We start from the raw sequence: 15,331 nt of genomic DNA on the forward strand, positions 1-15,331 counted from the left end.
AATGTATTTGTCCACATGTATCCACTTAAAAGGTATTGATGGACAAGTTGGTTATTTGCATCTTTTTGCTTGGATGTTTGCTTGTGCGCATGAGCAGGAGTTTTTGTACTAATAGAGATATTTAAAACAAACGTCTGATGCCGGGCGTGGTGGCGCACGCTTGCAACCCCCGCGCTTGGGAGGTGGAGACAGGAGGATCGCGCAGGTTCGAAGCCAGCCATGCTGGCGTAAGAGACCATGTTTCAAAAATATAAAATAGGTCTGGGAGTGTAGCCCGGAGGTAGAAGGGCTTCCAGGAACCCCAATACCACCAAAAAACAAAACAAAACAAAACAAAAAACAAACGTCTGAGTGACTGATAAGCAAAACAGTAAGTGATAAACACCTCTGTGATATGTGAACAAGTAAATCTTGTAGCCACCATTTTTTGTGTGTGTGGTATTGGGGATTGACCCCACCAACCCATTTTATTTTTTAAATTTAATTAATTTAGGCTTTGAACCTGTGCGATCCTCCGTCTCCGCCTCCCAAGTGCGGGGATTACAAGCGTGCGCCACCACGCCCGGCATTTTATTCTTTTATTTTGAAACAGGGTCTCACTAAGTTTGCAGAGGGCATCGCTAAGTTGCTCAAGCTGTCCTCGGACCTGTGATTCTCCTGTCTCAGCCTCCCGAGTATTAGGATTACAAGCAGGTGCCACCACACTCGCTTTCTTTACTTTGTTTTAAATGGAATATTATAAACCCATAAGACTAGAGAAAATAGTATTGTGAAATCCTTTGGTACATCTCCCAGCTTCAACATTGAACATACCTTCTAGCTTCAACATAGAACAATGACTTTCTTGTGAGCAATTTTTTTTCCCTCCAAGTACTGGGGATAGAATATAAGTGTGCTTTTATTTATTTATTTATTTATTTTATTTTATTTTTTTTAAGATTTACTTTATTTGGAAACAGGGTTTCACTATGTTGCTGAGAGCCCTACTCAGTAGCTGAGGCTGGCTTTGAACCTGTGCGATCCTCCTGTCTCAGCCTCCCAAGCGCGGGGATTACAAGCGTGCGCCACCACACCCGGCCTTAAGTGTGCTTTTATTTTGAGCCAGATCTTGATAAGTTGTCCAGGCCGGCCTCAAACTTGTGATCTTACTATCTCAGCCTCCCAAGTGTCTGGGGTTACAGGCATGGGCCACTGCCTGGCATGTTTATTTTTTGACACAGAGTCTTGCTATGACACCTAGACTGGCCCCAAACTCCTGGAAGGGTGATCTACCCATCTCAGCCTCCCTCATAGCTGGGATTATAGGCCCACACCAGCATGTTTGGCTTTTGAACAAAAATTTTAACTGTTATGTTAACATTCATTTTATATTTAGAAAATATATTTGGGAGGAACACAAAATATTAATAACATTTATTTGAAGAATTATTTCAGTGTTCAGGTGAGTGGTGACTATTTAGAGGACTTACTGTCATTATTAAGTTTAAAAGCTAACTTTTGGATGCAGTGTGGCTAAGTTAGGTGTCTTGTGAGCTTCTTTGCAGCCAGTCTTCTTTCTGACGAGGACATTGCCTATCTATTTTGAGAAGTGTGACGTAAACCTTTCAAAGTGTTTTGGTACAAAATGTCTGGACACTCTTCCAAATATTCCAAGGACTCCATTTTTAAAACAAAGCCTGGGCATCAGCTGGTAGTGTCCCCTGGTCACTGTGACGCTTGTGAGACTATGCACCCACTGTATGATTCAGCACTCAAGTCGCATCTCATGGGTCCTTTGCTCCTCCACTCTAGATCGCTGTGGTCATGGGCTCCTGCACTGCAGGAGGCGCTTACGTGCCTGCAATGGCTGATGAGAACATCATCGTTCGCAAGCAGGGTACCATTTTCTTGGCAGGACCCCCGCTGGTAAGTATATAATCTGTGTGTAGGGGTGTGTGTGTGTGTGTGTGTGTGTGTGTGTGTGTGTGTTACTGGGGACAGAACCCAGGGGCATTGTACCTCTGAGATACACTTTTAGCCCTATGTTTTAGTCTTTTTATTGTTGAAATGGTTTCACTAAGTTGCGCATGGCCTCGATAAGTAGCTGAGGCTGTCCACGAACTGCAGTCCTCAGGTGTCTGCCTCTCTAATGCTGGGATTACAAGTGTGCGCCACCACACCCGGCCTAAGAATATAATCTTGACTGATTGGTTTGGATTAAATGTACATAACCTAAAATATGTCATCTTGACTGTTTTTGATGGTTTTAAAAATATTATGGTAAAGAGCCGGGCATGGTGGCACACGCTTGTAATCCCCGCGCTTGAGAGGCAGAGACAGGAGGATCGCGCAGGTTCGAAGCCAGCCGCGCTGGCGTAAGAGACCCTGTTTCAAAAATATAAAATAGGTCTGGGAGTGTAGCCCGGAGGTAGAAGGGCTTCCAGGAACCCCAGTACCACCAAAAAAAAAATATTATGGTAAGTATATATAATATAAAATTTATCGTTTTAATGATTTTAAGTATACAACTCTATAGCATAAGTGGTACTGAGGATAGAACCCAGGGGTGCTCTCCCTCTGAGCCATACCATCAGCCCTATTTTAGCTTTTCTCTTGAACAGGCTCTCGCTAGGTTGCTAAGTCGCGCTAAGTTGCCGAGGCTAGCTGTAAACTTGCAGGTTTCCTTTCTCAGCCTCCCAAGTACTGGGGTTACAGGTGTGTGCCACCATGCCTGGCTAGTATAGTGAATATATTATTGGGCAACCATCACCACTACCCATCTCCAGAGCTTTTTCATCTTCCCTAATTGAAACGCATCAAACACTGACTCCCTATTTTTGCCACCTCCACCACCTCAGCCACCACCCATTTTCCTTTTTTTAAAAAAATCTTTTTTGGTGCATTGGAATTACACATCATAGTGAGATTCGAAGTGATACATTCAGACAGGCACACATTGCCTGCTGTGCTCCCCCCCCGCGCCCATCTCACTCCTCCCTCCTCACTCCCTGCCAGAGAAACTGGACATCACAATCCCAGACTTCAAAGGAATTAAAGACACAGGTGATGACTGCACCTTACCACTGTAAGACCCCTGCAGAGGGGAGACCCTCAATCAGCCTCGGGATAAGCGACGACAGCAAGAACACACGAGAAATTTTAACCCTTGATGCAAAAGCAAAAGGCAAGAGTTTATTAAGGAGCCAGTGCACTGGGGCCGACTCGTAAAGGAGTTCGACCCCGAGCACCTGAAAGTGTGGATATTTATAGGGAAAAGACCATCAGTTAGGGGGGTTTGGGCCGAGTTACATGTGTTTACAAAATATTACTAAATCATTTGAAAAAGTACATTTTGTTAGATAAAACACTAGGTGTAGTGAGCAGGTTCCCGGCACAGAACGCGCGCTGACCCGGTCAGTATAGATAAGATGCTAGGTACGTTCCTGGAACAGGGCGGGCTTATTACATATTTCTCATTCTTAAGCTATGCTTCTTAAGCTGCAAGCTGCAGTAATATACACTTTTTCTTTTTAACTATTAGCTGGCTGTTAGGGCTTGTGATTTTTCTTCTAAATGGGGCCTTTCACCACAAGATATCCCATTATTTAAGAAAACTCAAGAAAATAGGTAAAAAGAAGGAAGTGATCAAGGAAGTTATAAAACGGTAGTATACAAAACCATGGAATGTTATTCAGGTTTAAGAAAGAATGACGTTCTGACATGCTTGTGGGGGAAAAGCATTATGCCAGATACAAAGGGACAAATATTATGTGACAGCACTTCTGTGAGATATTTGAGGTAGTCAGACTCATAGAGACAGAAGGTAGATTAGTGGTTGCCAGGGACTGGGAGGAGGGCTGGGTGGGGAGTGACTGCTGATGAATACGGGGCTTCTTCTGAAAGCGATGAAATGTTCTGGAATTTGATAGTGGTGATGGTTGCGTAGAATGTACAAGAAGCCACTGGATTGTATGCTTCAAAATGGTGAATTTTGCCGGGTGTGGTGGCGCACGCTTGTAATCCCAGCACTTGGGAGGCTGAGACAGGAGGATTGTGCAGGTTTGAAGCCAGCCTCTGCTACTTAGTGAGGCTCTCAGCAACTTAGTGAGACTCTGTTTCCAAATAAATTATAAAATAGGGCTGAGGGAGGCCGGGTGTGGTGGCGCACGCTTGTAATCCCAGCATTTGGGAGGCTGAGACTGGAGGATTGCGGTTCGCGGACAGCCTCAGCTACTTAGTAATGCCCATTGCAACTTAGTGAGACCCAGTTTCAAAATAAAGAATAAAAAATAGGGCAGGGGGTGTAGCTTGGAGGTCAAATGCCCCTGGCTTCCACCCTCTAGGACCACTAAATAAATAAATAAATAAATAAATAAATAAATAAATAAAGTGAATTTTATGGTATTTGAAGTATATTTCAAAAAGTAAGTCTGTTGAGCTGGACGTGGTGGTGCACGCTTGTAATCCCCGCGCTTGGAAGGTGGAGACAGGAGGATCGCGCAGGTTCGAAGCCAGCCGCACGCGCAGGCTTAGGAGACCCTGTTTCCAAATAAAAATGTAAAAATAGGTCTGGGAGTGTAGCCCGGAGGTAGAAGGGCTTCCAGGAACCCCAGTACCACCAAAAAAAAAAAAAAAAAGTAAGTCTGTTACTTCAAAAGTCTGTCAAAGGACTGTATGTGGTTTTGACATACTTAATAAAAGAGCATGTTAAAAAGAGTTCATGCTTTGATGTAAAATAGGTTTATTTCCCAAGTGAATGTATTAATTTTTAATAACTTATTAAAGATAAGGTAACACTGAAGACCTGCTGTATTAAATATGATAAAAGCCTCAAGGCTTTATTAAAAAAGCCTGCAGTGTTAGCCGGGCGTGGTGGCGCACGCTTGTAATCCCCGCGCTTGGGAGGCGGAGACAGGAGGATCGCGCAGGTTCGAAGCCAGCCACGCTGGCGTAAGAGACCCTGTTTCAAAAATATAAAATAGGTCTGGGAGTGTAGCCTGGAGGTAGAAGGGCTTCCAGGAACCCCAGTACCACTAAAAACAACAACAACAAAAAAGCCTGCAGTGTTTTATTCTTTAACATTTCTCATATTCTATGTGATAGCTGTCAGTGGTTAGAGAGGAAAGTGCACTTAAAATTGACTTTTATATAGTAAAGTGTACACACTTTCATGAGTAGTTCTTATTTTTCATTTGAAAATGAGTCAAGAGAGCTGGGTTTGATGGCGCACACCTGTAATCTTAGTACTTGGGAGGGGGAGGCTGAAAGAGGAGGATCACAGGTTTGAAGCCAGCCACAGCAATTTAGAGAGACCCTGTTTCCAATTAAAAAATAAAATAGGTCCGGGAGTGTAGCTTGGAGCTAATAGAATGTCCTGGGTATGATCCTCAGTACCAAGGAGGAAAAAAAAGAAGAAAAGAAAATCGGAAAACATCTATTGGGAATATAGACAGTATTATCACACTGAAATAAAGTGTCTGTTCCATGGATTCAGATTTGTGCATCAGAAAGAAGTAACTCAATAGCCAGAGAGGCCCAAAGTTCTCTAAAGCTAGACCTCTAGCAGCAGGCCCTTTGGAAGCCTCTGGTTAGGGGTGAGAAGAAAAAAAAAGCAGCAGCCCATCCACTTAATTCTGACATCCACTTAGTTCTGACACTTATTTACAGCAAGTTTGGGAAAGGCTTAGCAGTTTCACACATAGAGTGGCACTGAGTAGCTTTGAGGGGTTGAAAACAATTGAATAGTAAGACATTTTTGAAGGAGTTTTTCGTTCTTCCACCATCTTCTTCTGAATTTGTTACTTAGTAGAAGGAGCTGTTTTAAATTTTTTTTTAACTTTTATCATCTGTGCACCTATCACAGTATCAAACATGTCGTGGGTGTTCAATAATTATTAACTGATGACAAATCCTCATTTTCTTAGGTTGATATATTAGTCAGCTTCCTAAAAATAAATATATCTGTTGTTTATTTCTTTTTACAACTTTAAATATCCAGACACGTCTTATAATTAATTATTGTCAAGACTGAATGCTGTTCTACACTGAAATTTTTGGAAAGAAAAGAAGCAATAAATGATTTCTGGGGGTGGAATAATTGGAGGTGAAATTTTTAATCACTTCCCTTAGTGGAGAGATATTTTATTTAGAACTTTTGATGTAGAGGATAATAAGTCATTTCTATGCTGCATTTTAGATTAATGCTCATTATTCAACTAAAAAGACTTTTCTGTGTGAAGAAGAAACAAATTAATCAGCCCAAAGAAGTAGGAATCAGTAAACTATTCCTAAGGGTCAGGTTGACATTTAGCATTAAATTATTTTTCTTTCTTTTTCTTGTTGCAGTTTCTCAGGCTTAATTGAGTCATTCTTGATTTATTACTTGAGTTTTCTGTTTCTTTCTCTTTGGTCACATCTGCTGAGGCTTAGATTTAGGTAATCTTGGAGATTTTTTTTTCTTTTACTTTAAAGGTGTAACACAGAATTGGTGATGGTAACGGGAATTTTTCAGCATAGTTATCAAGTATTTGAAGAGGAATAAGTCACAGTTCTTGCCCCTAAGGAATTCACATTACAGAGTAGATAGATGACAGAGTCTGGCAACCTTTGATGTGCGAGCATCACTCTGTTAATACCGTGTGGTGTCATGGTGGGTGGGTGGGTCAGGGGCAGCTGCATGATTAGGTGATTGGAGGTGGGTCTTGTAGACTGAGGGAGAACTCCCAAGGTAGGCGAGAGGAGAGGTGAGGGGTCCTAGGGGTGGGAGGAGTGTGACAGACTCAAGGGCTGTACCACGTGTGTCGAAAAGGCAAGGTGTAGGGGAGGAATTGAGCTTTCAGGTTGGATGCCTGAGCTCACGTCGGGCTCCACCACCGGCACTGGGGCTGTGGGCATGCTGTTGGTGAGGCTGGGTTCAGACTTTTCATCTGCAAACTAGAGATGACATTCTCTTGGTTTGCTAGGGGATGGATTGAGAACACACAGTGTTCTTTAGTTCTGTGGGAGAATGAGGGTAGGTGTGGAGGTCGGGTTAGGAGATGCACTTGTTAGGAAAGCAGCTTGTGTCTCCAGTGGACCATTCTCACTCTTGGTTTTTATCCTTGAAGGTTAAAGCAGCCACTGGTGAGGAGGTGTCCGCTGAGGATCTTGGAGGTGCTGATCTTCACTGCAGGTGAAACAGGAATGGTGGTTTCTTTTTAGCTTTGATTGTCATTTTTATTTGTTTAAAAGGAGTTTTGCATTATTTTTTCTCAGTGCTAAGCTTGCTGGGCTGAACCAGTTTATTCATTTCCAGTCCTCTGCTCTGTGATCAAATTTTCAGACTGTAGCATTGCATTTCCAAGCCAGAGCATGAGCTTTTGTATTGGAGCCAGGACCAGTTAGAGAGACAGGTTTCTTTTTCTTTCTTTCTTTCTCTTTTTATGGTACCGGGGATGGAATCTGGGGGCATTTTGCCTCTGAGCTACACCCCCAGTCCTATTTTTTCGTCTTTTTATTTTTTGAAACAGGGTCTCACTGAGTCTTATGTATTTAAAAACTACCTCTTGAGCACTGGTTATGTACCAGGTGCTGTTACAGGTGGAATTGAGGGACTTGGTGATGGACTTTCTGCAAGGGATACAGGAAAATGAGGTGATGAGGACAGTTGGAGAAACATTAGATTAGGGGCTGGGGCAGGGAGTGTGTGTGTGTGTGTGTGTGTGTGTGTGTGTGTGTGCGCGTGCGTGCTAGCGTGCATACACACAGACACACCGTGCATGCACTATTGGGAATTGAGCCCAAGGGCATTCTGCCTCTTAGCTGCACCCTTAGCCTGACTGCCTGTCTGCCTGCCTTCCCTTTGCCCCTCTCCTCCCCTCCTGCTCCTCCCCTCCCCTTCCCCTCCTCCTTTCCCCCTTTCCCTCTTTCTTCCCCTCTTTTCCTCCTTACCTTCTTTTCCTTTTATTTTTATTTTTTGTGGTATTAGAAATAGAACCCAGGGGTCTTCTACCACTGGACTACACCCGCAGACCTATTTCTTTTTTTAATTTAGAAATATGGTCTTGCTAAGTTGCTGATAGCTTCATTAAGTTGCTGAGGCTGCCTTTGAACCTGCAATCCTCCTGTCTCAGACTCTCAATTACTCGGATTACCAGTGTGTACCCCCAAGCCTAGCTTTTATTTTTGTTTTGAAACAAGGTCTCACTAGGTTAATGAAAGCCTCCCTATGTGCTGAGGCTGTCCTCCAACCTGCGATCCTCCTGTCCCAGCCTCCCAAGTACTGGGATTACAGGCATGTGCCCCCACGCTGGCTCCAGGCATTCCTTTTAGACCTGAGAAGTTAGTGATGCTTATGAGACATCCAGGTGGAGATTGCTGAGCAGGCAGTTAGCTATATGCATCTAGATTCCAGATCAGGGCTGGAGATTTTTATTTGGGAGTTTAAAACTGTGGGATGAGGTGAGCTCACCTAGTGAGAATGTGGATAGAGAGCAGAGGCTCAACACCGTGTTGCAACTGGCAAATAGCCTAGTTGCTGAGTTCTGCGGCTTGACATTGCAGTCGGCCCCCTTTGCTCTGCCATGCACAAGTCCAGGAGGCAGGTGGCTGCGGGAGGAGCCCAGGTGAGAAAGGGGGATGGCACAGCAGACCGCTGCTTTCCTCGTAAGTGCCTGCCGTGCCTTTGAGTGGCTGGTGCGGGACCTTGGCCTCAGCTTTTCATTCATCCCTTTCACATTGAGCACTTATTTTTGCCTGATGGATTGTATTAAGCGTTAGGAATAACACAGAAATATTTTAGACCTACTCCCTGCCCTAAATAACTTATAATTTAGTTTGGCAGATTAGAAAAGTAAATGAAGGCCAGGCACGGTGGCACACGCTTGTAATCCCAGCATTCAGGAGGCTGAGACAGGAGGATCGCTGTTCGTGGACAGCCTCAGCTACTCAGTGAGGCCCTTTGCAACGCAGTGAGACCCTGTTTCAAAATAAAGAATAAACAATAGGGCTGGGGGAGTAGCTCAGAGGTAGAATGCCCCTGGGTTCCATCCCCAGTACCGCCAAAAAAAAAAAAGTAAATGAATTAATAACTACAAAAAATTTTACAAAGTAAATATGCTGACATGCTTCCAATTTGTACAACTAAAGTCCCAAAGAGGAAAGGGGTGACGGGAGCAGAGGTGACACGTCCGAGAAAAGCTCAGAGGCTGGTGCTGCCTGAATGTGAGCAGGCCGGCCCAGCGGTGAGCGGAGATACAGCGTTACTGTGCACTGGCCACTCGCTGACCCTGACAGGGAGACCGCAGGCCACTGCCTGGCTGGATATTTCAGTCTGGAGAGAAAGGGGCTAGAAATAGAAAAGGGCAACACAGAGGCGCGGGACAGTGGACTTCTGTTGATTGTAAGTGCTTCACCAGTGGATGAGGAGGAAGATAGTATCTGACGAGCATCAATTTTTATAAAATTTTGACTTTAAAAAAAGTAAAGCTAGCCAGGCGTGGCGGCGCACGCTTGTAATCCCTGCGCTTGGGAGGCAGAAACAGGAGGCTCGCGCAGGTTCGAAGCCATTGCAGATCCCCTGATCGAGCTTTCTCAAGATCTGCATGAAGATGCTGTGGCAGCAGTATATTAAATTAGAGGTATAAATTCTGGAATTTGTCTTTTTTTTTTTTTAATACGGTCCTGGGGATGGAACCCAGGGACCTTCTTCCTCCAAGCTACATCCCTAGCCCTATTTTTATTCTTTATTTGAAACAGGGTCTCACTAAGTTGTGGAAAGCCTCACTAAGGAGCCGGGGCTGGCCGCGAACCTGCAACCCTCCTGTCTCAGCCTCCCAAGTACTGGGGTTACAAGCATGTGCCACCATGCCCAACTTGAAATTAATCTCCTATTTGCCTCATTCATTACACTGTGATTTAGACAAACGAATCTCCTTGAGCCTCATTTACTCATGCGTAAGATAAAGATTGGAATATTAACTAACTTATAGAGCAGTTTTTAGCATATACCAAGCACTCTATTGGTATTATTTGCTCTTATTCATAATAACCTGTTTTAAGACCATGAGAAAATGATTAGATGGTAACTTTTTAAGAAAGGAATGTAATAAAATTTGCTAGTCACAAATTGCTTTTGGTTCTCTTTGTCATTATAAATAACATATTTATAGCTGGGTGTGGTGGCACATGCTTGTAATCCCAGTCCTTTTTTTTTTTTTTTTTTTGTGATACTGGGGATGGAACCCAAGGGCATTCTACCTCTGATGTACACCCTCAGCCCTATTTTTTATTCTTTATTTTGAAATAGGGACTCACTGAGTTGCAGAGGGCCTCACTAAGTAGCTGAGGCTGTCCGTGAACCAAGATCCTCCTGTCTCAGCCTCCAGATTGCTGGGATTACAAGCATGCGCCACCATGCCTGACTGTCAGTTGTAAAATATATTAAAGGAATTGAAGGGTCTACCATTTACAGGTCTTGAAAGGTTATAGAAAAGAGGGAATACAGTCTCTGCTCTTATTTAGGAACACCCAATCCAAAGGTAAAGATGGCAGGAGCTGTTGTGAGAACCAACCCTAAGACTATCTCCCAAGAGTCAGGTAGTTTCCTTAGATAAGACATCAAAACTTAATCCACCAGCTTAGTACTTACTCATAAAACGAGCCAAACGAGGCATCTAAATGGGACAGAACCAGAGCCAGCCTGTGCCTCATCTACTGCACTGGAAATTCTCTTACCATGGAACCATTTTATCAATTCTCATTTTCACCCATCATCTGAGGACTGATGTGTTCAGACCTTTTTGTTTGTTACCCATATAGATTACTTCTGGGTGTAATTTGGTAAGAAGGGGGTTCATCTGTCTCTCAGAAATGAGAGACGGTCATGGACATCCTTATTAGAAGCTCAGTTAGGCACAAACACTTGGTGCTACTATTATCTGTTGTGAAAGTGCACCCACCCTCTGTGGTTGGCCATCATAAACAGTTCTGTTCTAGGTGCATGGGCTGAGCACTTAACAGGAACCCTAGCCAGCACTGCCCTTGGTCCAGCAGAAAGTCAAGGCTGAGAAATAGAAGGCATGGGTTCTAGTGCAGCTGCTTGTGGTCCTAGGGCAAGGTGCTCAACCTATATGTGCCTCAGTTTTTCCTATTTCTAAAATAAGGATAATGTTTTTTTGTGTGTGTGTGTTTGGTACTGGGGATTGAACCCAGAGACATTCTACCTTTGAGCTATACCCTTAGCCCAATTCTATTTCTTATTGGAAACAGGGCCTCACTAGGTTGATGGGCACCTCACCACTTGCTGAGGCTGTCCTCCAACCTGTGATCCTCCTTGTCTCAGCCTCCCGAGTCCTGGAATTATAGGTGTGTTTGTGCCACCATGCCCGGCTGGGATAATGCTCTTTTGCCAGGGACATTATGAGAATCAAATAAGATGACATTTATTATGCTGTTTTGGAAGTAAAAGTGCCATCAACCTTAGATAAGAGAGGGTATTTGGGGTAAAGATACTCAGTTCCTTCCCTCTTCCCTGTTCTGATTGTTTCAATTTTCTTTACTCTGTAGGAAATCTGGAGTCACCGACCACTATGCTCTGGACGATCATCATGCCCTTCACCTGACTAGAAAGGTTGTGAGGAATCTAAATTATCAGAAGAAATTGGATGTGAGTAGGATACGTTTTTTTATCTTTCATTTTCTGAAAAAAACATTTTGGTTTATATCACCTGAATCGTGTCTTTGAACAAGTGAGCACCGTTCTAAATTTCTGCAGGTTACCACTGAACCTCCTGAAGAGCCTTTATTTCCTGCTGATGAATTGTACGGAATAGTTGGTGCCAACCTTAAGAGGAACTTTGATGTCCGAGAGGTATGTGAAAATGGAACTGTGAGCTGTAAACCGCATGGTCAGTCTTTGTGAGGGTGTGTACCCATTTTCAAAGCGAAAGTTTTGTTACGGTGTGTTCGGACATAGCTGCTGACATGTATCAGTGAGGAGTAGGGACACACACAGGGAAGATGTCTTTCCATAATGTTGGTAACACTGGTGCATAGGAAATGCTCAGAGAGGGAGGAGAATCTCTTAAGGATTGGGAAGTTTTCATTGCACACTCAACAACAAAGAGTGGTTTGTTGATAGGACTGCATATTCCTGTAGACATTAGGAACTATTTGGGACAGTGTGACAGTTTTCAACCTTCTTTTTTCAGTGTTCATATTTTGGGAAATGGATGAAATGTCAGTAAGTGGTTGAGAGGAAAACATACCCTTTTAGATCAACATGACATTAGTGAAGAACAGACCTGATTAGAGCTGAAGACGTTGCTATGGTTACAGGTCATCTAAATAGTCTTCTGTAATCTAGATTGATAAGCTTTAGTGTTTGCATTAGAGCACGTAGGCTTTTATTTTGTTCAATATCCCTAGCTGGCAGTATAATTTTTAAATTAGGAAATTATCTCAATATCAGAACCAATACTAGAAGCTTTAATATTTTAAGTTACTTTTTCTTCTTGATAAAACTATGTTGAGCATAGTGGCGCATGCTTGTAATTCCAGTATTTGGGAGGCTGAGACAGACAGGAGGACCACAGGTTCAAAGCCAGCCTTGGCAACTTTGCAAGACTCTCAGCAACCTAGTGAGACCTTGTTTCCAAATAAGAAATAAAATTGGGCTAGGGGTGTAGCTTGGAGGTAGAATGCCTTTGTATTCAATCCCTAGTACAACAGAACAAATCAAATCAAAACGAAACAAAAACCCATATTATGTACTAGTTGTAAGATGTTGAAAAGAAGAAAAAATATTGCTTGTAATTCCACTACCCATAGAAAATAGCTAATATTTATTGTTTTTACTTAACATGTATATACAGTTGGCTTCTCATATCCATGGATTCTGCATCCTTGGATTCAACTAGTCACAGATGGAAATATTTTTTAAAACTTGCATCTCTGGGCTGGGTGTGGTGGCACATGCTTGTAACCCCAGTATTTGGGAGGCTGAGACCAGAGGATCACGGTTCGCAGGCAGCCTCAGCTACTTAGTGAGGCCCTCTGCAACTCAGTAAGACCTGGTTTGAGGTCAAATGCCTCTGGGTTCCATCCCCAAACCCACAAAACAAAACAAAAAAACAAAAAAAACCTTGCATCTCTAGAGCAGGATATGGTGTTGTATGCCTGTAATTCCATCACTTAGGAGTCTGAGACAGAACAGTTGAAGGTTCGAGTCCAGCCTTAGCAAGTTAGTGAGATTCTCAGCAACCTAGTGAGACTGTTTCAAAAACAAAGAATAAAAAGGGATGGTAGTATAGCTTGGAGGTATAGTGACCTGGATTCAATCCCCAATAACACACACACACACACACACACACACACACACACATACACACACACACACACACTGCATCTCTATTGAACATCTACAGACTTTTGGGAGTCATTATTCCCTAAATAATTTAGTATAGCAACTACTTTTATAGTGTTTGCAATATATTAGATATTATAAGTAGAAGATGGCGACCGAGAAAACAACCAATCTCTATTACCACAAAATCAGCGCCTTTCATAGCCAGAAAACACCATCACCAGAGAAACAAAAAAATCACCAGCCCCAGAGAGGAGGGGATCTCATAACAGAGCTCAGAGCCACAGAGGAGATACGCCGGCCTCATGGCCAAGGACGCGGCAGCAGTGCCTTACTGCCGGCCGCAGCGGCGAGCTCACCGGACGGCTACGGCACCAGACCAATGCATTCAACAGCCCACCAGGTTCCAGAGAGGAGCGGCAGACAGCAAGCCGAGGCGAGCCGCTGCGGAAGAGCCCGGACAGAGAGCCGAGGCGAGCCGCTGCGGAAGAGCCCGGACAGAGAGCCGAGGCGAGCCGCTGCGGAAGAGCCCGGACAGTGAGCCGAGGTGAGCCGCTGCAGAAGAGCCCGGTGGGATTCGGCAGATTTTTCGGCGCAGGGAGCATCTAAAGCTCCCAGTGGCTGGGCTCAGCACACGCTGCAGGGACTCAGAGCGGAGTTCAAAAACAGAGAAGAAATATGCCAGCCTCATGGCCGAGGGCGTGGCAGCGGTGCCATATTGCCACCAGTGGCAGCGGCGGCAGCAGTGAATTCACCAAGTCCACTACAGCTCCATCTGCGTATTCAACAACAGTGAGTCAAATTGCGGGCCCCAGAGGAGAAATCCGAGTACTGACTCCCAGGGACTTGACCCAGTGGGGGAGTGGCGGTGGCAGAGATATCACACGATAGGAGAACGCGCAACCTGGCACCCCCCATAGTCTAAAGCAGCCTCGATTGACTCCCTGGGTCTGAGACTCTGCGATACAACCCAGTAAAGGAGTAGTGGGGTCTGAGATACTACAGACTCGAGATCCAGAGCACCTTAAGTGAAGTCGTAGTGACCCAAGGGAAGAACCCAGAGAAGGCACAAACTCCCGAAATCATGGGAAAGAGGAATAACAATGGAGCAATGAATGCCCACAATCCCACAACATCAGAACCCGATAAAACAGAAAATCAGAGATTTCTAGAAGATCAAATCAGGAAAATAACTTTAGAAATAATAGAAGTGCTTCGAAAAGAATTCAGAGAGAGCCAAAAAGAGATAAAGGATGCAATTAATGAAGTAAAGGCCTCAATTCAAAGCACAAACAACCGATTAGACCACATGGAGAATAGAATCTCGCTCTTAGAACATGAGCAATCCAAAAATGAACGCATAGTTTCTAATCTAGAAAAAAATATCCGACAGCAGGAATCTGACATTGAAGAAATATGGGCCCATTTTAAGAGAGCTAACCTAAGAATAATTGAAATAGAGGAGGGAAAAGAAGGTGAAACCAAAGGGATCAACAATCTCAAGGAAGTAATAGCAGAAAATTTTCCAGAAATAGAGCAAGAGGTCGATACACAGATCCAGGAAACTTATAGAACTCCCGTTAGAGAGGATTGGAGAAGAGGATCCCCACGCCACATAATTGTCAAAATGATCAATGTGGAAGCCAAGCAGAGAATCTTAAAGGCAACAAAAACAAAGGGCCAAGTGACATTCAGAGGCAAACCAATTAGAATCACTCCAGACTTCCCAAACCAAGTCATGTGAGCCAGAAGGGCTTGGAGTAACATATTCCAAACTCTGAAAGAAAACAACTTCCAGCCAAAAATTTCCTATCCAGCAAAACTTTCTATCAAATTAGATGGAGAAATAAGAAGCTTCCATGACAAACAGAAACTGAAGGAATTTATGTCTTCAAAACCAGCGCTAGAGAAAATACTCAAAGAGATTAACTACAAAGAAGAAATAGGTAACACTCACCAGAATCAGAGAAACAAGAGTTTCCATCCAACAGACAAATAAGATTAGTTATC

General features: G+C 43.7%; 1 protein-coding gene across 2 annotated transcripts in view; it reads left to right on the forward strand.

Annotated features, from left to right (window-relative positions):
• MCCC2 (methylcrotonyl-CoA carboxylase subunit 2) overlaps positions 1-15,331 on the forward strand; it is a gene marked incomplete at both ends in the record, with an annotated part of 73,513 nt that overhangs the window by 36,210 nt on the left and 21,972 nt on the right. The window contains 4 exons of one of the 2 annotated variants that reach the window (XM_080710177.1): positions 1,792-1,905; positions 7,086-7,150; positions 11,524-11,623; positions 11,732-11,827. In XM_080710177.1, the coding sequence (XP_080566303.1) occupies positions 1,792-1,905; positions 7,086-7,150; positions 11,524-11,623; positions 11,732-11,827 (375 nt within the window). The remainder of the gene's footprint in view (positions 1-1,791; positions 1,906-7,085; positions 7,151-11,523; positions 11,624-11,731; positions 11,828-15,331) is intronic. The other variant, XM_080710178.1, reaches the window with a different exon arrangement.

This window comes from Muscardinus avellanarius, assembly GCF_963383645.1.
Source record: "Muscardinus avellanarius genome assembly, chromosome: 1".
Classification (NCBI taxonomy): Eukaryota; Metazoa; Chordata; class Mammalia; order Rodentia; family Gliridae; genus Muscardinus; species Muscardinus avellanarius.